The 24784-nt window shown below is 36.6% G+C and overlaps 1 protein-coding gene across 2 annotated transcripts; it reads right to left on the bottom strand.

Annotated features, from left to right (window-relative positions):
• Window positions 1–68: 68 nt before the first annotated feature.
• BNIP2 (BCL2 interacting protein 2) lies at window positions 69–23376 on the bottom strand. 2 transcript variants are annotated; one of them, XM_047766212.1, is made up of 11 exons: window positions 23172–23376; window positions 15680–15786; window positions 14297–14364; window positions 13625–13801; window positions 11787–11963; window positions 8883–8985; window positions 7790–7921; window positions 6356–6442; window positions 6142–6240; window positions 5106–5141; window positions 69–2494 (listed from the first exon to the last, which is right to left on the bottom strand). In XM_047766212.1, the coding sequence occupies exons 1-11, from the start codon at window positions 23373–23375 to the stop codon at window positions 2443–2445; spliced, it is 1242 nt and encodes a 413-aa protein (XP_047622168.1). In that variant the 5' UTR covers window position 23376; the 3' UTR covers window positions 69–2442. The 2 variants fall into 2 exon arrangements, with proteins under 2 accessions (XP_047622168.1, XP_047622169.1); XM_047766213.1 differs by lacking the exon at window positions 5106–5141.
• Window positions 23377–24784: the final 1408 nt, after the last annotated feature.

Below are 24784 nucleotides of genomic sequence, written 5' to 3'. Positions count from 1 at the left end.
TGAGCTTAAACTTTGGGATCAATATAGTGTCTTCCTTTGGTGCTAATAAGGAATATGACCAGGCAGAACACAATCCAATTACTTTATATGAGAAACTCTTGAGTAAAAAGAAGCACTCCAAAGCCTAAATCCCAACGTTACAGGGTATGTCCCTATACCAGATTCCATTAATGTGTAGGTTAGAACAGATGGCCTTTTAAACCTAGTAATTCATAGCACATCTCTTTGGTTATATCCTAAATGCTATCACTGTTCCCTCTAAATTTTAATGTTCTAAAGGAACAAGGCTTGCAGAAGCAACCAAGTCAATAAACAGTAGTGTAGAAAATGAAGAATTGGGTAATGTGGAGGGAAGCCACCCATTTAAAAAGGTTAGCCCAGTTTGAGTGAGATACAAATTTATAAATGAAAGACTACTTAAAGTGCTCTACGAATACAGACTCTAATCACAATTAAATTCAGTATGATCTTTTATTCATATTATTCATCCTCATATGTTAAAATCAAAAGGAATGCCTAAGTTGTTATTGTTAGTTTGCTTTTTGAACACAAAGTATTTCTAAGATTGGAGCAAGGAATGATAGCTTTGGCTTTATTCACTAAAATGATATTAGTTCAGCATCTGTCTACAGCTGCTGGCTCCAATTAAGTCAGGAGGCTGCTGAGGAAAAGTCTCATCCTGGGAATCCTCCACCACCTCCCACAATTGGACTCAGGTTAGTGTGTCAAGACTGAGGAGGACAAAAAGTAAAGGAAAATTCTCTTTTGTACTAGAAACATTATGCTAAAAACAGCAACACGTGTGGAGTTCCTGTTGTGGCACAGTGGGTTAATGATCTGCCTTGTCTCTGTGGCATTTCTGGTTGGAAACTGCCCAGCATAGCAGTTAAGGATCCTGTGTTGTTGTAGCTGTGGTGCAGGTCACAGATGCAGCTCGGATTTGATCCCTGGCCTGGGAACTTCCACATGTCATGAGTGTGACCAACAACAGGGTGGGAGGTTTGGGGGGGTGGGGGCAGAGCCACATGTGTGTTCGGGCTAGGACGGAATAAATCCTAACAGTTTAGCTCTCACTGACCTCAATTTTGCTACTCTTTTGTAAATTACCTTATAGGAACAGCTGAAGCGTGGTATGACCTTAAATGAGGAAGGTATTAAGTTTACCAAATATATGAGCCACACAAGTATATGACGTAGTAGTAGACCAATCTGTTGTTTTTGGATGATTTTGTGGGTAATTAGTTCTATTTGGAAACCTAAGTACAATTTCAATGTAGAGTCAAGGTTCTTACCAAATTAAACAAGTTTATATGCTTACACCAAATGTGTCATCCAAAACAGCATAATATGATGATGCTCTAAGACTTACAAAATAACTTAATTTACAGTACTGTCAAGACGATTCAACAGAAAATGTGAAAACAAACCATGGGTTAGGTCAAACACCTGATGTGAAAGTATTTTGGTAAAGTGCCCACATTGAAGACAACTAAATAAAGCAGCCCCTGTTTTCTAAAGAAAAGTATTAACAATGAATAACTCACCACATTCTCTGAATATTACACTGCCCTCACACAAATTCAGGAAAGTGATACCCTGGACACACAGTTTATTTCACATTAGTGAACAGACCTAAAAATTTTAATGAAGTTCTTTCTGACTTTTAGCCAAAAGATAAAATGTCCAATATATACATACACAACCCCCAATTCTGAACCTCTTAAATTCTCTAATTCTAAAAATGTCTTTTTGACTTGTCTTTTAAGTTAAAAAAGGAAAAAGTGCATAATACACTTGAGTATGTGTATCTGAATTAAGAAACAACAAATGTTAAGGGGGAAAAAAGCTCAGAGTGGTACTAATCTACTTAGATTATGTACATAACCTTTGGATATTCATGAGAACCAGTTTAACTGTCCCTCACCTTATGAGCATATTTTCTAAGTGACCCAGGACATGTATTGAACCATTTACAAAAACAAAAATTCTAACATGCACTTTACAAAACCATGGTCTTATTTATCTGCATATTCTTCCACATGAAAGGTATACATTAAAAAATATTGCTCAAAAACATAAAAATATATATTATCTCTCTCCTTTTCCATTTAGGCATATAAATATTTTACTGAAGAAGACACATTATTTAACAAACAAATCCAAAAACTGCTTTATATAAAGTGTGGTTCTCTGCTATTTAGCAATATAAAATATAAAATGATTACAAGTAGCTAGTAAAGAGCTAAATTCAAGAGATCTGCAAACCAATACAGCAGTGAACAGTCCCTCATACAAAAGTCCATTAAGAAAAAGTCAAGTCAATTCTGTAACAGGTTACATAAAAACCAGGACCAATAAATGCATTATAAATGCAAAAAAAAAAAAAAAAAAGCACTGCTTCATCAGCACATTCTTCAGTCATGTTTGGACTAGATGCCAAACTTACTGTTCATTTTTCGGTTCATCTTGTTTTCCATTAAGCTCTTGATCAACTCTGTTTAATGAAAAATAACAGATAACCAATCAGCAAATGAACAATTCTCTTTCTAAAAATAATGATGAATTTTAGGATAGATTATTATTCTGTTAAAAACAAAGCTTTGCAAAGAAGCATAGTAAAAAGGTTACCAAACATTTCCCAAACTAGGAAAAGATAATTTTTAAAGGCAAGAGGACACTGGCAAGAAATGTAACTGTTGTTTCTTTGAAGATTATAAGGTACTTTACATACAAATGCCCATAAACTTTATTAAAAGTTTAAATTACAACAGGCATATTAAAATGCTAAAATGTAGCGTGGCTGGGGCAAGAAGCCAAGTGATAAGAAAGTGGCAGGAAAAACAATTCATCAAAATAATTTTGTTAACAGAAATATTAAAATGACACTGATGCCACCAAATGATCAACTTATATTTTCAAGTTCAGTGATAAAAGTACATATTTACATATGCCATAATTATTCTCCAAAATTTACAGGTACACTTAGAATGTGAATGCCTGTCATTTATTTTGATAGTAAGAGCCTGTAGGATTTAATAATCACAAATATCTAGATGTAGTTTAAAAATATGACTAGAACAGGAGGACAATACACAGAGACCACGTCAAAACTTAGGCAAGTGGGGATGAGAAAAATTATGTAATTACCACACAAAATTACAGACAACTCTTTGCAGATAATGTACAACAATCTATTACTATTATATTTGTATATTTATATTTGCAGTAGTTTGAATCACTGATGGAGGGGATTTTAGAACAACTTGGTATAACATATGGAGATACTTCTCACACTTGTTTCAACTACTACAATCACCTGAACACTAAGTGAATCAGACCTAAAACCCCTGGCCTGTGGCGACACCAGATTAACAACCTTTAAAAACATTTTTTATATTGTTATCAAGCAATTGAAGGCACACATTTTTGATAAGGCATGCAATACACATTAATGTTTTCAACATCTGAAATACTGGTATGAGCCAATTTCATAATCACTTTATTTTTAAATTCTGTTCAGTCGTTTTAACAGTCAACATCTCCTTGGTCATATCTGAACTGAGCTCTTTGAAAGAAACATCTCCTTGGTCATATCTGAACTGAGCTCTTTGAAAGAAACATCTAAAACATTTAAAACCGTTATACTTCAACACTCAGTTCTGAATCCTCCTTATCCAGTACTCATTATAGAGAGTAAGTAAACTCCCCAACATGTAGCTTCTGTTCATTTGATTTTGAAACATGCCCTTAGATTTTTAAAGCTTGAAGGTTAACATTTTCAAGCTGATAAGAATTTGTTACCTCTTAAGGCTAAAGAAACTGTACAAAAACTAAGAAGTGCCTAAAAGATATATGTAATGATTCTATTTAAGGTAAATGAAACAGAAGTTAAAAAAAATCAAGATAAAACAATAGTGGTAGGTTTCAAATAATACATTTAAATAAAAGTAGAATTCCATTTTTTATGATGCCTGCATTACATAATTAAGAATTTTGTAAAACAGCACAATATAGGTGTTATCAACAAAGGCAATTTATTTTGAGATCCATGAAGAAGTTGGCTTCAAAATATTCTACAATTTTAGACTACATTTCAGATAGTTGTCTGGCAAATGCACAATGCATTGAGAGAAATGAGATATTAGCAAGATCTAAAATCACTGTCCATATCTCTATGTTAAAATACTTAACTGTAAAGTGTCGTATAAAGCTATGATTCTATCAACTCAATTCTTGCTCATCAACAGAGCAAAATATGTTCAAAGTTAATATTCTAGTTCTAGTTCTTTACAATGGTCAAAATGATAACTGCATATAAATCTCTCACCTTAACCCTCCTGAAAGACTGTATAAATCTGTTTTGCCAATTTGTCAATATTTTAAAAATCCAGTAATGAGTTAAATCCAAATCCTACACTTTTCTAAATTACTATATAAAATGGTAACTATTTTTAAAAAATGGTAACTATTTTATACTCTTGCCTTTCATCTTCTATGCCAAGACATTAAGAAATGATAGTTTGTTATGCTCAAAGCAGAGGTATTCAAAATTAAAGATGGAAAGCAGAGTGTTTCACTATTAAATGGTAGATTGAACTTTTAGGTATTTTATCACATTTAGAATTTGACTAGTTAGCAGGCCATTTAAGCATACAAGGAAATCAATGTTGGTTAGCCAAAGAATATGTGCATTGCAAATATAATTGTCAACCCCAGGGAGTGGGGGGAAAACTGATCCATTTAAAAGGTACATAAATATTTCAAAATCACAAGCCAGAGATTTAAGGTATATGGTGACACTGATAAGGTCTTACAAGTAACTGGTTTTTCAAATAGTATTCTTGGGAATTTCTCTGGTTTTACCATTAGTACTTATACCAAAAGGAGAGAGAAGCTAAGGTCTTTATTTTCCAGTTTAAGAGTGAATCCAAGCCATACCCAGCATGAAGAACTTTGGATTCACTCTGTGTTTGGATTCTGGGGTATATTTATATTTACAAATGCTATTATCTTTGTCTACAAGCTAACCAACCAAAAAGGAAGAGTTAGTCTGTGCAATGCAAATGGACTAGTCTAGATGCAACCCAGTCAAGGTGTGCATATACCTTTTCTGTTTCTTTTTTAACTTTTCTTCTTCATACCTTGGTAGGGAAGAGTTATTTCAGTAAATATACATGTTATGAAGATGAACAAAAATGCAAAAAAAGGCACTAAAAATAATCTTATAAGTTTGCAGGCAAAACCAAAAACATTGATTATACTATATAGAAAGTCAAAACTGACTTAAATGTGGCTTTGACACATTCAACAGACTAAACCTCTGATTAACAGAACAAAGAAACATTTTCCTACATTATACTACTGTGATACTCAACTATCTATGTTAACAGCCTTTTACCAAGTCCTTTAAAAGTGAAATAGGGAGTTCCTGTTGTAGCTCAGTGATTAACAAACCCAACTACTATCTATGAGGACGTGGGTTCAACCCCTTGCCTTCCAGTGTTGCCATGAGCTGTGGTGTAGGTCACAGATGTAGCTCATATCCTGCGTTGCTGTGGCTGTGGTGTAGGCCGGTGGGGTGGCTACAGCTCTGATTTGACCCCTAGCCTGGGAACCTCCATATGCCATAGGTTTGGCCCTAAAAAGACAAAAGACAAAATAAATAAATAAATAAATGAGACAAAAATAAGTGAATTTGGTAAAAAGAACAAATTCCAGTATTAAGATCAGGCTGATATAAGTATTTTATTTCCCTAGTACTAAAGTTATTTGATGCAATGATGAGATTATTCAAATTTGGAGAGCAGTACGTTTAAGTTTGGAGAATGTTCTTTACAAGTAGCCAATTAGGAAATCATCTCCTAAGATTGTAACTAGGCTTTAAAAATATAAATGAACGACCAGACACAGGATTCCTCCCGCTTCTTCAACTGAGAGCCTGAAGAAAACAGTGACTTAAGGGAAGGGTTTTGGAAAGTGTCTTCTTCCCCCTTTTCTTTGTTACAAAAACAAGAGCAGTTACAAAATATTTACAATATATGAAGGGAGAAAGAATGAGTATTAAAATATTTACCTCCTGCACATCGAAATATAAAGATCCAGTACAATTAAAGAAATAAAATAAATAAAACAAAAACATACTGTTTTATGCATTCTGGTATGCCAACATATTCCATGGGGACAAGTTCCGCTAGTTCTGCCAAATTAAAGACGTATCTAATTTTTTGGCTGAATTTTGAGCTACAGAAGAAAAGAAAAATATTAATCACCTTACTATTTCTGACCAATAGAACTGACAAGAAATTCATACAAAGAGGTTTTTTTTCCCCTGAGTCAAAGGTTCTCAGAAAATTACCTAATAAATGGTCTTGTAACAGCCAGAAGTGTTCTGATAAACCAAGAGGGATGTACAATGATTAGAGACTTTAGGTTTTTCCGTAACCTGGGGTTTAAAAAAAAAGAAAGAAAGCTTTAAAAGCTCTATAAAGTCTAATGCTAGAAGAAAAGCTAAGACATCTACAAGTATGTGCAAGTCTATACAAAAATTATTTGAAAAAACCCTCCTCCAAGAGTGTCATTTATATATGTTATTCCTAAAGAAAGCAAATGCACTTTTGAATTCACTGAATTCAATGGTCCTTCTTATTGCTATGACATTGAACTCTACTTCATTTGGCTAAATTTATGTCCACCTTGTAGCCTGTTATTAAATGTCTCCTAGTATACATTCACTTGCCTTCAGGACAGGACTCTGTCAACCAGGGGTAGAGGCGAATACTGAATTTATACAAAAGTAAGCTGTTAAGTAAGCTGTTTTCATTTTTCAGGGCAGAGGGGAAAGAAACTATTACTAATTTCTTCAACACCATGAAAGACACTGGGCACGTAGAAAGGTGGGAGGGGAGATCAGAGAAACAGGAAACATAAATCAGATATAATGCATTCTTATGGAGTCTAAAAATTGATTAAAAGTTAAAAGCATTATCCTAGACAACTTAATGACAAATAAAAACTGCTGTTTTATCATCATATTTCACACTTAAAGTGATCTCTAAGCATATATTCTTTAAAAATCACAAGAACCAGCCTATGTCATGTTAGGTATGAAGAGAAATCTATTAATGGGTTTGATTAAATTAGTCTGAATTAGCTATGATCAAGTCAAACCAAGCGAAGGATGAAAATACCCTTCATCTGCATCGATGACTAACTTCCAGGAGAATACACTCCCAGAGCTATTCTGAAGAAAGACTACAACTAAACAAGCATCTTAAGGAACAAAATATACTAAGTACTACAAATGAGGCAAAATCCAGAATGTAATAAAATAAGAAATGTACTACATTCTCCACCCCTTCTCAAAATGTAAATTATAGGAAAATGTTCCATAAGGTATAAAGGAGAAATAAAGAGCTGTAAGTTTGAAGGAGTTCCTGCTGTGATGCAACAAGACTGGCAGCAACCCTGGACTGCTGGGACACAGGTTCCATACCCAGCATAGCACAGTGGGTTAAGGGTCCAGCTTTGCTGCAACGGTGGCTCAAATTCCATATGCCACCAGGCAGCCAAAAAACAAAAAAAAAATTAAATACAATGTTACCTAATAAAATAAAGATCATTAAAAAAAAGGGGGGAGCTGTAAGTTTGAAAATAGAAACTTGTTATGAAATTAATAAATGTAATTTATGAAGCAGATACATGGTGCCTTCAAGTGGAAACATAAAATGAAATTTAATAAGGCCATTATAGAAATTATTCAGACTAGATTTCAAACTTGTATTTATAATACCTTCTATCAATTTGTTGATAACATTTCCTGAGCCATCCCAGACTGGGCATTTTTCTTCGAGTTGTTGCACCATTTAAATAAACTATCATGTAGTTCTCTGCTACTAACAGCTCCAAAGTGCCAATAACATACCTGTAAAAACAAATTAAGTTCAAGGCTTAAGCATTGCTATGCAGAATCAAACCACTTATCCAAATAATACAATTCCCTTCCTTCTCCTTCAGGGAGAGAAAAAACTAAAATTTAAAACTGCATTAGTTGGTGTTATGGTTATTTAAAGAAAAAAGGTTTAGGAGTTCCTGTTGTGGCGCAGTGGTTAACGAATCCGACTAGGAACCATGAGGTTGCGGGTTCGGTCCCTGCCCTTGCTCAGTGGGTTAACGATCCGGCGTTGACGTGAGCTGTGGTGTAGGTTGCAGACGCGGCTCGGATCCAGCGTTGCTGTGGCTCTGGCGTAGGCCGGCAGCTACAGCTCCGATTAGACCCCTAGCCTGGGAACCTCCATATGCCGCGGGAGCGGCCCAAGAAATAGCAACAACAACAACAAAAAGACAAAAGACAAAAAAAAAAGAAAAAAGGTTTAAATGATGTTTGATATTTGCTTCAAAATTATACCATGGGGGGAGTATTTGTGGGAATAAAATATAAACTGGTAATTGTGGAAGTGGGTGATTGTTAAACGAAGCTTTAATATACTTCTCTTTACCTTTGCATATGTTTGAAATTTTCCCCATTAAAGTTTTTAAAAATCTGCAATAACTTGAGAAACAGAATGACTGTGGAAACACAACAGAACTGAATTAGCTTTCAGCCAAGTGATTCTGAGACAAAAAAGTCACTTCTTTACATTTAAAATGTTCTCAAATGTAAAAGAAAGAAGTTGGAACAGATCATCTGTAATATCTCTTCCAGTTTTAAAATGATAATTCTACTGAGTTGGAAACTGGATAGTTTCATAATGCCAAAAAATAGACCTAAGGAATCAGAACTAGGATCTTTATCATTTTTACCCAGCTAAATCAAGTTCACTTCCTTAAACTGGAGACCTAAATAACACAACTCTGTTCAAATATTTTTGTGATGATCTACTTACTTAAAGAGATTGTCCATCAAGTATCTATAGTTAGGCTGACCACTTTCAGGCATAAAACAGACAGCAAACACAACAATGGCATTTAATCCATCTCCATAATATCCTGAAAAATAAACCAGTATGAGTCTACTCTGAAGATTTTTCAGAGGATACCAGTTATGGTTGACAAATTATAGTGGCTGACGTTCCATACATTTCTGAATCAGAAAGTATAGATTTTTTTGTCTTGACCCTATATAGTCTTATAGAGATCTTAAAATCCTCTCTTCTCAAAAAGACAACAATAAAGTTTAAAGAGGAAAGGGAAGGCATAAAAACCAAAAATCCACTTAAATTAGCACACTCAGAAAGCCAGTATTATTTTAGCAAGTAGAGTAATATAATCTAGGCAGACACAACACAGTATCTGCAATAAAACATTCTTATGCAACTTAAGCTTAAAGTGGTTGCTTTTTAAAAAATAGTTCTAGGGAGTTCCCATTGTTGCTCAGTGGTTAACGAACCCAGCTAGGAACCATGAGGTTGTGAGTAGGACCTCTAGCCTCGCTCAGTGGGTTAAGAATCTGGCGTGGCTGTGGCTGTGGCTGTGGTGTAGGCCGGCAGCTGTAGCTCTGATTAGACCTCTAGCCTGGGAACTTCCATATGCTGTGGCTGCGGCCCTAAAAAGCAAAAAAAAGGAAAGTTCTACATTTAATGATTTCTAGCATTTTATAGATTTTAAGGTATTAAAAAGTAAGATGAGATTATATCTGACATAAGTCCAAGTGAAGAAAAATAGTGCTGAAATACATGTTTTAATTATAATATCTAAAATATAAATGTTTTAAATATAATACAGATTAAGCTGTAACTATTAGGAAATATTTCAGCTTTAATTTTCTATTTTTCACAAACACGCACTGAAAAGGTTTAAACATTTCAAGTACATGAGAATCTTTACTACCTTTCTGAATCCCTTAGTCACAAAACACACTGTGCTAACTCAATGGGATAAAATGGCCCTGTTTTCCCCTAAAAAAATAAAGTGCTATTTCTCAAAAATACTAGGTTTGAATCATGAGGCAGGTCTTATAACTTGCTTCCAATGAACTAGCTGAATTAATACATGTCTGTGGACTTCCTGATCCATATTATCCTGTTTTCTTCACTGAATAAGACTAAATTAGGCAGAATAATATAACTTCAAGTATTCAAGTGATTTGCTTTCAGATGAATGAAGACTACAGAAATAAGCAGGAGAATGCATTTGTCTGAGAGTAAATTAAGCAGAAACAACGCTCTGTGAAAAAAACCCAATCTGCCTGACCTATGTGGCCCCCTGTCCTATATTAGAAGGGTTTCAGGTAATATGACATGCTTTACAGAGTGAGTTGCATTTTGACTACCACTAACATTCTGGTACTATTTACACACTGCCTAGATAAACTTCTATGTTCAGCACAGTCAGACTGATAGAAGTGAAAACTGCACTTCATAGCTTTTCCTGTTTGACTTGTAAATTTCGTAAGGAGCAAAGCCTTATTCTTGCAGAGTCCACAAATAAACAAAGTAGGTGTTCCATAAAAATGTGGAAAGGGGAGTTCCCTGGTGGTCTAGCAGTTAGGATTTGGCACATAACACCACTGTGGCCCAAGTTCAATCCCTGGTCTGGGAACTTAGATTCCACATCAAACCGCTGCATGCCATGGCCCAAAAAACAAAGCAAAAAAAAACAAAGCAAAACAAAAAAAACATAGCAGTTTAAATTATAATAGCTCAAACTGGAAAAAACTCTTATGTCCATCAAAAAAGGGATGTACAAGCAAATTGTGGTTTATTCACACAATACAGTACCACTCAGCAGCAACAAGGAATGAATTCCGGATATAAGCAAAAGCATGAATGAATTTCAAAATCATTATACTGAGCAAAAGTAGACAAAAAAGTATATTCTAAATGATTCCAGTTAAGTGAAATTCTGTAACAGGCAAAACTAATCATGGGATAAGGCATCAGAATAGTGATTATTAAAGAGAGGATATTCAGAGTATGAGAGAATTTTCTGGGGCAACGAACATGTTTCGTATGGCTAGAGAAAGTAGATTATATGGGTATATACGGTTACACAGGCATTCATCAACACTTAGATTAGAGCATTTTTAAGTGAAATAAGTCAGAGAAAAGAAAGACAAATACACAGTATACTGTTTGTATCTGAAATCTAAAAAAAAGCAATCTTACAGAAAGAGATTAGGATGGTGGTTACCAGGAGCTGAGGCCTGGGACAAAAGAGGAGATGTTGCTCAAGTACAAACTTCTGGTTAGAAAATAACTAAGTTCTGGGAACTAATGCACAACGTGGTGATATAGTTCCCAATGTTGTTAAAAGTTGCTAAGAGTAGATCTTAAGTGTTCCCACCACAAAAAAAAAAAAAAAAATGGTAATTATGTGACCTTATGCATGTCTTAGCTAATGCTATGGTAACAATCACCTGCAATATATAACGTATCAGATCAACATGTTTAAACTTACAATGTTAAGTCAATTTTATCTCAATGAATCTGGAAAAAAAAAGGAAATTACAAATGCTACCAAAAAAGGATTAAAGTAGTTCACTGCATATAAATTAATTACAAGTAGATAAAAAGGGAAGAAAGTCCCAGTTTAGGGGTACCAAGGGAGAGGGGTTGGAGGCAGACAGTTTTTACTGCATACCTCTGTAACCTATGAACTTACTACATACCATGTATTAATTTTCAAATGTTCATTTTTATCCTTTTACCTCAAACTTGTTAATGTTTCAAAAAAGACATAATATTTATTATACTTTCAAAATTATGTAATATCTCAAAGGAGAGATTCTTTAAACATTCAGAGTTCTAAAACTATAATAAAAAATATGAACACCCTTTGATCACTCTTACCTCCATGGCTGATAACCTTTTTATAGGGTTCAATTGCTTTCATATCAACCCTGTGGTCCTGTTCTCCAATTCTGAACATACGCCAGCGCCGTCCATCTTCTTTTTCCTCTGCTGCTGTGTATTCAGTAATTGAGCCTTTCCTAATAACTTCAGTAGTCTTGGGTTTTGGAAGATCATCTGCCAAAATAAAAGGTTTTTGAATCACAGATTATTATTTACACAATAAAAATCAAATTACGTGTTAACCACCTTACTATCTAGTTTCAGTTTGTTCAGAGAATTTTTCATCATACCTTCTGCAGAATTTTAAATATTTTTTCCATAATGGAAGAAAAGGCTTGCTCTTGATTTAAGGCCATTTTGTTTTTACAAATCATAGATCTTTAACTTTTCCGCATTGCCTAATTCAGAGAGGACCTAATCGCAGTGCAACATACATCCACAAGTTCAGAAAAGGTAATTGATACAGCCATCAAAATCTTAGTATACTGGCCCTGCAAGGCGTTTCCAGATTCCATTTATAACACTGCCCTTGACAGTTACCACTATGGTAACTTAAAGCAACTCTGGGGGCCAAATGACTTTTTTTGTTGAGCACATAAATTACTCCCCAAACATTTTAATACCAGATAGAAAGTGGTTAACTAGTCAATAATTACTTCTCATTTGATCAGTCTTATAAAGCAGAAATTTATGGATAATATTCTTAAGTGTGTACATGCAAAAGTCTATTTTAAAGTGACATCAGCCAAAGCAAAAGCACCAATGATTAGGCATAATTTACATTTTAAGATTGCATTTTAGCTATTTTTAATGAAGTAATGATTTTTCAAAAATTCAGTATCATAGTCCTTACCAAAAGATGGGGGGAGGGGAACTAACTGTATGTTAGTTGTTTCCAAGACAAAGCTGTTAACGGAAAATATCCTTCCAGGAAATGACTACAGCAGCATTAAAGAAAGAAGAGACAAAACACACAGGCAGAAAACTATTTCAGTATCTTTATAAAATATTGCTTATTACTGGACTGCTTATTGAACCAGTAAAATGGGGAAGAAAAAAAGGAACAAAAGATAGAGCAAATTAAAGACCTTACTCCTTACTGCAGATAACATATCTAGTGCTGCTTTGAAGTAAAAATAACTTTAAAGATGAAATATATATATATAAATTAGTAATAGCTATAAAGATACTACAGACAGCAATTACCTAATAAAGAAAGCATGCAAAGCACAACACATGCCAATTGCTTTCAATTCCAAGTAACTAATGATAAGGAATATAAGGGTGAAGGCAAGGAGTAGACATTAATTCAAATCGGTTGTTTACAAAGTGCAGCACTACCGGGTAAACCTATTAAAAAAAAAAAAATCACCCTCAAATAAAACTCCCTTCAGAAATCCATCTCTGCAAATTCTTAACTACTTTTAGCACATTCCCTAAAGTACATGTTTTTTCAAAGTTTTTTTTTCTTAGTTGATCAACTGACTAAAAGAACATGACAAATTATCAGGTAGTATTTGGCAGTAACACGGAAAAAACCTAACTTTACAGCACTGGGCAATTAAGAAAAAAGTAAAGCTACATGTGTAATCTGTTATAAACAGTTTTGAAAGCCATGAGAATATTCAGTGTTAGCAGAATTTCGTACCTGAGTAACAAATATATGAATTCTACAAAGCATAACCTTATTTCAAAAAGATCCCTTCATCATTGATTTTATTTGGTTTCATGATTAAGTTTTTTTTCTAATATCCTAATATGAAAATGCCACTATGTATATATATGTACACAAACATTTATTAATAAAGGTCAGGTAAAAACAATGGCATAATTACCTTCCCACTCAAATTCATTACTATCCTCCGATGGTGTATCTAAGCCATCTAAGTCAATCTCCCCACTTTCATCCAAATCATCTGACAACACAGAGCCATCACTAGGGTCCAGGGTCAGGCTAATATCTGGAGCCATTAGTTTCTTTCTCACTTTATTGCCATTAACTTCTAGTGAGCCTGGAATGGGTTAAAAAAAAAAAAGTGAAAGATACTTTTAGAAAAAATGCTTAGAAGCATAAAGTGAATGAGAAAAACTCTAACCTTTTATTTTTGAGAAAATAACCTTAATTAATTAATTACAATTCTAGAGCACTAATTTATAAACATTGGATTTTGATCACTATTGCTTCTATATCATAGCAAGACACATCTGAACAAGGATATGCTGTTTTAAATAAAAGCAGCAGATCTTATAGTTACTTTTTACTACTAAAAATGATCTCACCTCATCCCTTTATTGTTGAAATTTCCAAAACCCAAGGGTATGTTTTTGGAAAGCTAAATTTCCAAAGCATTCCAAAAACACTTTCCTAAACATTTAACTTATCCTTTGGCACCCTATGATAGAACAAAAACTAAGTATATTTTTCATCTTGACAAAGAAATGTGTTTTTAAAAAAATAGCACAGTTAAAGTCTATCATTTCACTGAAACTAAGTGTCAAGTTCTTACCAGGCTGACTCTCTGGTCCAGTTACAGCTAATACATCTGCTTCAATACTATCATCTTCCGGTAATGGTCTAGAACACACAGACATAATTTTTCACCCAGAAATTAAAAGAAATTTTTTTTGAAATACAAGGATTAAAATAGCTTATAGAAACAATTATGTGAAAAACTGAGTAAAGCAATGTTTCTTCAGCTTTATTAATTTACAAACCACTGTTAAAAAAAAATTTCAGACTGCCTGAATTGACTTATAAAGTAATACTTAAAAGTAGATATAAATCTACTGCTGCTCTTAAACACAACTACAAGACAAATATAAAAATCATTAACATGAAAGTTCTCTTTTGGCACAGTGAGTTAAGGATTTGGCATTGTCGCTGCAGCAGCTTGGGTGGCTGCTGTGGCATGGGTTCAATTCCTGGACCAGGAACTTCCATGTGCTACTGGTGTGGGCCTCCCCTCCAAAAAAAAATCATTAACAACCTAAAAAACAAACATATTTCAAATGCATGAATTTAACGTGATGAATGATACAATGTATGATGAAGCTACACTGTCACTCACAATAGGAACATGATAATGACGATTACAATTTTCTTTTGAGCACAGCATTTCTACATTACTATCATGCTGTGCTATGCAATGACAGTACGCTCGCCAGTTGTCCATATTCTACCTGCTGAGGAAACTTCTTATGCACTGGGATGGTCTTCTGACCACGATGGCATGGAAGTATCATTCAAAGACCTCTGCCTTTGCTCTTTTCCTCAACTCACGTGGTGGCAATACAATTGTAAATACAAATGCAGACATGTCAAGGTAGCTGGCCAGATTACCTAGAAAGCTCTTCCTTGTCTATTTAGTAAGTTTTTTCTTAAAAGTGTACATTTTAACAATTCTTACAGAAATCTAAAGACTGCCTTCTCCTAGAAACCCCTCAGAATCTATTACTAGTATTAAATGAACACCTTGCAACAGTGGGTTTCTTTAAATGCAATATTCATTTACTGATATCCCAGCAAAGAAACTATGAAGTTTTGCTTTAAATTTGTTTTCATTTAAAATGCATTTAAAAAGGCTCAGTAACAGGAGTTCCTGTCAGGGCTCAGTGGAAATGAATCCAACTGACATCCATGAGAACATAGGTTCGATCCCTGGCCTTGCTCAGTGGTTTAAGGATCCGGCATCGCCCTGAGCTGTGGTGTAGGTCGCAGACGCAGCTTGGACCTCATGTTGATTTGGCTGTAGTAGGCCAGTGGCTACAGCTCTGATTGGACCCCTGGCCTGGGAACTTCCATATGCCTTGGGTGTGGTCCTAAAAAGACAAAAAATAAAATAAAATAAAATAAAATAAAATAAAATACAATAATAAAAAGCACTGCTCACATTGGAAAATCTTCATCTTGCCATTCTTCCTTAAGTTCTACACCTTCCATTCTTAGCCTGGACTCTATGTCAACTACAAACTCCTGATAATCCGGAGAGCCAATGTCCTGTTAAAAAAAAAAGAAACTTTATCGGCTTATTTTCCACTTGTTATGCTGAAAAGATCCAATAATCTTATACCTTAGTTTACACTTCCACCCTGGTCATGAAATTTATTGGGTTGCAACTATCACATTTTCCCCTCAAGAATTAGAAAACAGGAGTTCCCGTCATGGCGCAGTGGTTAACAAATCCGACTAGGAACCATGAGGTTGCGGGTTCGGTCCCTGCCCTTGCTCAGTGGGTTAACGATCCGGCATTGCCGTGAGCTGTGGTGTAGGTTGCAGATGCGGCTCGGATCCCGCGTTGCTGTGGCTCTGGCGTAGGCCGGTGGCTACAGCTCCGATTCAACCCCTAGCCTGGGAACCTCCATATGCCGTGGGAGCGGCCCAAGAAATGGCAACAACAACAACAACAACAACAAGAAAAAGACAAAAAGACAAAAAAAAAAGAATTAGAAAACAGAGGATATATATATGCTAATAAAGTAATTACTGTTTATAATAGGGGTATTGTGCAGTGAGGTACTTGTTTTCATTTGCAAACATGCATGTGTGTTCCAGGATGCAATTTAAAATTTCTTAGTTACTGTGATTAATGTAAAAGCAATTTTGGGGAGGAGAGCACAAAAAATAAAAGCAAGTAAACATGTTCTCTACTCTAGACCCATAGGTAAATTTTATATCCTTTGGAGAGAGGTTAATTCTGGAAACCGAACACTAATAAATAGCGTTTACACTCCCATGACTCAGTAGAGCTCAAGTGGTATACTGTCTTTTATATTTCCTTCTCTACAGTTCCAATGCTGTAAGTCCTGAGCCACTTAAAAGAAAGCTATTCAGTACCTGTTCAGTAAGTGAATTATCCCACATTCTGATTTGCTTCATATCTATACCAAGCTTTTCTCACACTGTTTAGCATGTGAGTTTTCAGATACTGAACTTAGTTTCTATTCATGCAACTACATGTTTTAACTTTGTTTTAGTTTTTTCAAGGCAGGATGTAGGTGTTACTATTTTCACCTTATAATATGAAGGATATAGTTTGGTATAGTTGATGTAGTAAGAAATAGAGGTTTAAGTATATTAAAGAAGTCATTAATATCACCTGGTTAACAGTGCAACAAATTGGTACAACTTTAGGGGACAAGCAGTATAAACAAAATATTTAACTCACTTACATTAGAGTAACTCAATAGATAGCTGAATTTATCTTTTAAAAAAGCAGTAACATGTATCTCCTAAGATATAGAAAGTATTACTAGTTATCACTAGAAATTTTAAAAACGAAGTTAAAAATGATTGACACCAGTGGAAGAAGAAAGAAAGTGGGATGAGAATGGTGCTTTTCAAAGTAAATTCTTCTGAATCATTTAACTTTTAAAACTATGTATAACTAGTGGTCATGTTTCATGGTTGCCTATCTCCTGTGTCATTAAAACCATTCAAAAGACGCACAAAGTTGTACCAAAAAACCCATTACGTTCCAGAACAACAACAAAATTACACTGGGAATTTTCTCAAGAGTTAGATCTCACATAATAAACTAAGTTCATATCTCTGCCAAGACTGGAAGGCTCTCTTCCCAGTTTGAATTTTTACTTATGTTCAAGAGGTTTCTAATATTCTCAAAAGGTTTAAATTTTTGAGGAACCACTTGCAAACATGGGAAAAAAAAGTAAATGCTGTCTTTTCCCTACCAACATATTTGCTGGGAAAAGCCAGCAAATTTATAATTTATAAAATTAAAAAATAAATAAATTTTAATTGATATATATGAGTAAGGCACTATTAACTCTCTGGGAAAAACACAATTTTGAGAAATTAATGGAAATACACTTAAAATACAATAACCTTAACTTTAGAGTTTCTGTTTCTGACACATACCCTATACTTTAAAATAATTAGCACATATCTTCAAGTCATAGACTGTCCTCTGACAGCAACTCTTACTCTCTGGAGAGAGGAAAACAAACAAAAAAGGGATACCTATCTTACCAAGCAATCTTATTTAGCCAGAGGACTATTAGACTAGACCCCCAAATGATGGCCAATAAACCCAAATCCTTAATGCTTATTACTCTAGAATTCATGTTCAAATAAGGCTGAAGCATTCTATTACTAAAGGCTGAGAAGTGACAGTCTCTTCCAACTTTTAAACTCATTATACTTCTCAAAGTTTTCTCAAGTTTTTGATACTCACTCTAAAGTGAACTAATCTCTTTTCCTAGATTTAATAATCAGGAAAGCTCTGTATTATTTAGTCTCATATTTTTACGGGGTCAGTTGGGAAAATATTAAGATGTTCTCGGTATTTTTTTCAAACACCTTACATACCCAGAAAAATATTTAATATTTCAAAAATAAAAGAAGTGACTGGAAGTTGCTACCATTCTATTCCCAATATCAACACAGTGTCTGGCAAATAAGGCCTGTAAATATTAGTTAAATTTAAAAATATTTAATTGTAAGACATGACACTGAATAGTAAACTTTTGTTTTGCTCAACCTCTTAGCTTTATCTTGCTTATTAAGCTATATAAGTAGGCTTCATGTTAAGTTTCACCCTTCAAAAAAAGGGGTGAAAGTATTTGGTGCAACCTATATACAAGCAGTGTCAATTTCTGTTGGTAAAATTATTCCATGTTTGGAGTTCCCATCATGGCTCAACAGTAACAAACCCAACTAGTATCCATGAGAACTCAGGTTCAATCCCTGGCTTCGCTCAGTGGGTTGGGGATCTGGCATTGCTGTGAGCTATGGAGGGTGCAGACTTGGTTCCGATCCTGCGTTGCTGTGGCTATGGTGTAGGTCAGCAGCTGCAGCTCCGATTCCACCCCTAGCCTAGGAACTTCCATATGCTGTGGGTGTGGCCCTAAAAAGACCAAAAAAAAAAAAATTATTCCATGTTTGTAACAGAAACTATTTATCTTGCGAAATTCTAAAATACAAAACCATATCTTTATGCTGCTTTACCACTTGAACAAGTCTATCATGTGAAAGTACTCCTCTAAACACAGTAAGCCAGAGTCTTTCAGTTCACTTGTCTGATTCATTCAATTTTACTTTAATATCATCGAATTATGTGATGGTAATACACCACAGCATATGGACTTGGATATTTAGTTTGGGGATCATTAGTTAAGCTAGTGGAATAGAACCTAGATAAAGAAAGAAATATAGACCTACTCTTAATCATTCCATCACAAATTTTAAAGAGAAAAGTGCACTAGGTAGGTAAAAAGTTTAAACTGAGAGAGGGCTGTTCTTAGAAGCACATTATCATCAGCAGCTTTAAGAACAGGAAACAAACAAGAAAGGAGCAATATAAGCAAAACCACTTTGAAGGAAATCAGGATGTTGCTGACTTACCAGTTAACCGCGGTTGTTTCCCATTTTTCTGTTCATTTATTTGGTAAATCACAATGGGGAAATAACACTTTTAAGATGCTATTTGTTAAAATAATAGACTACAACACGAGTAACCTGAGTTTTCAACAAATTTGTCAGAGTGGTGGCACATCACATAGTGATGTGCCAGTTACCAGTGGAGGGCACTGATAAATTCACAAGAGTAGATGACCTCAGTGAAGTTAAAAATCAAGGACATATTATATTTCCTCCTGACATAGCTGCAGAAGGGAGGTGTCATGATAAATTCACCAAGAAAAAAATGGGGATTTTCCCCCTGCAGCCTAACAATATAAGCAAAAATTAAATATTAATATATTTAGATGCAATTAGAGATTATACTATGTGAAATAAGTCAGAAAGAAAAGGACAAATACCATATAATATCACTTACATATGGAATCTAAAATATGGCACAAATGAACCTATCTACAAAACAGAAACAGACTCAGAGACACACAGAAAAGGCTTGCGGTTGCCAAGGGGGAGGAGGAAGGAGTGGAATGGATGGGGAGTTTGAGGTTAGTAGATTCAAACTATTTCATTTTGAATGGATGAAAAATAAGGTCCTGCTATAAAGCACAGGAATCTCCTGGGATAGACCATGATGGAAAATAATATTAAAAAAAGAATGTGTGTGTGAATACATATATATGACATATATATATATGTGACTCACTTTGTTGTACAGCAGAAATTTGTACAACATTGTAAATCAACTATACTTTCATAACAAAAAAAGATCATATTTAAAACTGCCTGAATTATAATTTTATATGGCAATTCTATTCTGCAGTTTAACAGAGATGCTGGAATAGTTGCTAGTAACCAACATGTATGCTGAAATCAATTACATCTGGCAAAAGGAAATGCCTAGGCAAGCTTTTCACTTCCCCTTTTTCATGAAAGAACTTCATTTTAAATATTTATGTTCACTTTTTCCTATTAAGTTGGCAAGTTGGTAGCACTTTAAATACTTTAGACCAGCCTGTGTGTTTAGCAACATCACTAAAACGACTCTGTAAGAATCCTATATGCTTGCTTGACATTGCTTCCTTGAGAACAGGGTGATGTAGTTTTTTAAGAATGAAATGAGATACCGCTTCACACCTTAGAATGGCTATTATCGGAAAAAAAAAAAAAAAAGACCAGAAATAACAAGCATTAGTGTGAAGATATAGAGAAGAGGAAAACCTTGTGCACTCTTGGTGGGAATGTTAACTTGGTGGAGCCACTATGGCAAACATAAGGAGGTTCCTCAAAAAAAATAAAAATAGAACTCCCATTATGATCCAGTTAATTCCACTTTTGGGTATTTATTGTCAGAAAGTGCAAACTGAGAAAGATATATGTACCCCCATTTTCACAGCTGCATTATTAACAACAGCCAAGATACGCAAGCAACCTAATATAAAGATGTATAAAGAGGTAAATAAAAGCGTTCTCTGTGTGTGTGTGCAATGGGATATCACTCATCCATTTAAAAAATGTTTGCCACCTGCAACAACACCTTGAGGGCATTATGCTAAGTAAAATAAGTCCCAAAGAGAAAGACAAACATGGTATGATCTCACTTATATGTGGAGTCTTAAACACCGCCCCCCACCCCAAATTGCAAAAACCCAAAAGCCAAGCTCACAGAGAACATACTGGTGGCTGCCAGAGGTGGTGGTGGGAGTGGATAAAATGGGTAAAGGGGTCAAAAGGTACAAACTTCCAGTTATAAAATAAGTCCTGGAAATGTAATGTACATCATGGTGACTAATTAATAATACTGTACTATATACCTGAAAGCTGCTAAGAGAATAAATATTAAAAGTTGTAACTAAGAACGGTGATGGAGGTTAAGTAGACTCACGGTAGTAAACACTAGGCAATATATACAAATAATGAATCATGACGTTGCATACCTGAAACTAAAAAGTCATGTCAATTACATATCTCAATTAAATGTGATACCCTATCAGAAATGTTAACACAAAACTCAATAAAGATTATAGTGGTGCTGACATTTCTCAATATTGTGACGATAAAGCACAGATAATTATGCCGACTACAAAAAGTGCATTTATTATACTATCAGTATGCAGAACATACTGGAGATGCTCTGTGAAAATTAAATATTAGATGTAGCACAAATCATAACTTTGCAATATTAGCCTCATATTAGCACACTGCTTTACAGGATGTAAACTTAAAACATCTTTTTTTTTTTTGGCTTTTTGCCATTTCTAGGGCCGCTTCTGCGGCATATGGAGGTTCCCAGGCTAGGGGTCGCAACCGAGCTGTAGCCACCGCCTATACCACAGCCACAGCAACGCAGGATCCGAGCCGCGTCTGCAACCTACACCACAGCTCACAGGCAACGCCAGATCCTTAACTCACTGAGCAAGGCCAGGGATCGTGCCTGCAACCTCATGATTCCTAGTCGGATTCCTTAACCACTGAGCCACGACGGGAACTCCTTAACACATATTTTGATCCACTGTCAGCCAACATTAATTTATCTGATCTGGCTATCCATATACCTCCTTTCCTTAGAGCCTTTCTTCACCACTGCTCCTTCTACCAGCAATACTCCAGCAGAATGAACAGAATCATTTTCCCAAAGAGTGCTTTTCCCATTTACCAACCACTGGAGCATCGTTTCATATGTTTCAACCAAAAACTTTGTGTTCTAAAACACTGGTGTTATTATTCCCATTTTATTTTATATATGAGGCAAATGACACAACATCATGGTTTCCGGATTATACCTAGTCTGTTTCTACTACAGCACACTGTCCCCTGTTCACCGGCAAGTTTATACAGAATAAACCTGCAATGCCAAATTTGGTTACACTTAGCTTCAAAGGTCCTGTAATGCCGAAAAACTACAACGGCACTGACTTATGATGCTCTAGTTCAAGCTTTATGTTTGCAGAAGTGGACCTGTCACACTTCCTATCTCAGCTCAACAATAGCAGGTTGCAATAGAGGAGACTATAAAAATTAAGAATAAAGTTGTAAGAAAGAAAAAAAATGTAAAATGATAGGAACTAAGGAGGTGTGAGAAACCATCAAGAACACAGCCTGTACGGTTAACTAGACTTGGTAACTTCAGGTATAACTGAGCAAGCAATTTACAAGCTGCAGAAACTCATATAATTTTAAAGAAAGAATACGTTTAATTTCTTAAAATTATGTAATTAAGCATTAGGAGAAATAGAGATCCTAATTTTAAAAAGATGAGGATTAAAAAAAGCAACATCAAAAGGCAATCACTTCATTCAACTAACTATATGGAAGGCCCTATGACTACCTGGATGAACACGACAAAAGTCGTGCTCTCAAAGAAAGTTTTGGGAAAACCTGGGTAAATTTCAAAGCAACGTTAACATATCAAAATGGATTTCTGACTTAATATGAGCTGCTGCAGTAGATCTGCGGTGGCACCGAGGAAACCCATACCACTTTTGCTAGGTAAATAAAAAGGAGTGTCTGAATCCACGCAGCAACTCGGTTTCTCGCATAGTAAAGTCCATTAAATATCTGATTACAAATGCCGCTTCCGCGTCTATTCCCGAGGGTGCAGGGCACATTAGACGTCCAAGCTCCTTTGTTCTGCACCAGGACCAACGCTGGAAATAAATAAAGGACCAATAGTGCCCAGTCACCGCACCCAGACCGGGAAGTGTGCAGGGGGCTGAAAAGAGGGCAGGTTCCAGGCCGAGGACAAGCACCACAAACGGAAAAGCGGTGGGAGGAGGGTGGTGGGAAGCAAGGATGGCAAATGCAAACAGAAGCTCGGCCAAGGGCGGGGGCCTAAACTGGCCGGGATGCAGGAAGCGCCTCCCGGCAGTTTCTATGGCGCGTCCTACAACTGACAATGTTCTGGGCTTCCTTTCTCAAACGATCCGGGGTACGCGCCCCTCAGACGTCCGCCCGCCAGGACTGTTCCCTGCCTACACCCGCCGTGAGCAGCCTTCCCGAGTCTCACTCACCCCGGAGGAAGCCTTGGCCTCCTCGTCTTCTTCGCCCCTCCAGGCCGGCGACGTGGGGCGGACGGCCAGGTCGCAGAACGTAGCGTCGAGCGGAGCCCGCTCTCCTTCAACAGCGGTAAGACCCAGGACCAGACCCTCGGCCACAGCGGCAGCGGCAGCTGCTGACCCGGATGCAGAGGGCGACCTCCTAGGAAGTGACGACATCCCGACAGGCTTCAGACCCGGCAGCTGGCTTCTGCCCAGGTTGAGGCAGAGGCGGAGGCGTGGCGTCTTGAAGCCTCAGAGTCCCTCCCCCGCCTACACCCTCGGCTGCTGTGGGGAGGGGGCGGAGGCACTACCGCCCGCGATGGGCCTGCGCCCTCGCCAGCCCCGCCCTCCGCCGCTGGGCGGTTGGCGAAGCCCTCCAGCCTTTTCTGACCCGCTCGGTGGTTGGAGGCGCTTCCTCGCCCTGCCTTAGACCTACTCCCTCCAGTCTAAAAGAGCCATTTTTGTATTCTTTATATTGGTTTTATTGAGCATTGTGATAGTTCTATATAATAAAATGGGTACAAAAAGGGGAGGAAAAATATCTGATGTCTTGTTGGGGAACTAAACCCCAGGAGAATCCTTAGAGAAGTTCCCATTTTGACTCAGCAGGATAGTGTCCTAAGGATAAAGTTAGATCCCTGGCCTCGCTCAGTGGGTTACAAATCTAGGTTGCGCCAGGTTGCAGGTCACAGAGGCAGCGCAGACGCCCCAGTCTTGCAGTGGCTGTGGCATAGGCTGACACCTGCAGCTCCAATTCGATCCCAGGCCTGTGAATTCCTCATGCCATGGGTGTGATCCTAAAAAGAAAAAGCGGACGGGGGGTGGGGGGGTGGTTGGGAAGGGCAAGTACTGTAGCCAGACTGGGATCACAAACTTTTTAAGGCCTGAGAGTTTCTGTTGTGCCTCAGCGGGTTAGGACCCCGATATAGTGTCCACGAGGATGCAGGTTCCATCCCTGGCCTTGCTTAGTGGGTAAGGATCCTGCATTGTCCTGAGCTGTGGTGTAGGTCACAGATGGGGCTCAGATCCCACATAGCTGTGGCTGTGGTATAGGCCGGCAGCTGCAGCTCCAATTCGACTCCTAGCCTCCTAGAAACTTCCATATGCCATAGGTGCGGCCTTAAATAAATAAATAAATAAAAATAAAAAAAGGTTTAGGGCTAAAATGGCTTCTCTTACATCAAAAAAACCAGTATCTACTTCTCCTGTGGGGACCTCCTACCCTACCTGCTTACATTATTATTTTTAAAAATGTCCAGGAGTTACCCTTGTGGCTCAGAGGAAATGAATCGGAATAGTATCCAAGAGGATGCAGGTTTGATCCCTGGCCTTGCTCAGTGGGTTAAAGATCTGGTGTTGGCGCAAGCTGTGGTATAAGTCGCAAATCCTGCTCGGATCCTGTGTTGCTGTGGTTGTGGTGTAGGCGGGGGTTACAGCTACAATTCGACCCCTAGCCTGGGAACTTTCATATACCTCAGATGTTGCCCTCAAATGGAAAAATTCAAATAAAATTTAAAAATTAAAATGTCTGATTAGTCGTGGACCATGCTTTGCTAAATTAAAAGTAATAGAAATATCATTTGAGT

Source organism: Phacochoerus africanus, chromosome 2, assembly GCF_016906955.1.
Source record: "Phacochoerus africanus isolate WHEZ1 chromosome 2, ROS_Pafr_v1, whole genome shotgun sequence".
In the NCBI taxonomy this organism is placed as follows: domain Eukaryota; kingdom Metazoa; phylum Chordata; class Mammalia; order Artiodactyla; family Suidae; genus Phacochoerus; species Phacochoerus africanus.
The sequence above is the reverse complement of the archived record's forward strand: the minus strand, read 5'-3'. Positions and strand labels throughout refer to the sequence as shown.

Bases quoted from the DNA above. Each gene is read 5' to 3' on its own strand.
- BNIP2 (XM_047766212.1), bottom strand. From the start codon at position 23,375: ATGTCGTCACTTCCTAGGAGGTCGCCCTCTGCATCCGGGTCAGCAGCT. The intron at 11,964-13,624 runs GTAATTATGCCA...TTATTTTGGCAG, and splicing joins TAATGAATTTGAGTGGGAAG to ATGATCTTCCAAAACCCAAG. The intron at 6,241-6,355 runs GTAATTTTCTGA...TTTCTTCTGTAG, and splicing joins GTTACAAGACCATTTATTAG to CTCAAAATTCAGCCAAAAAA.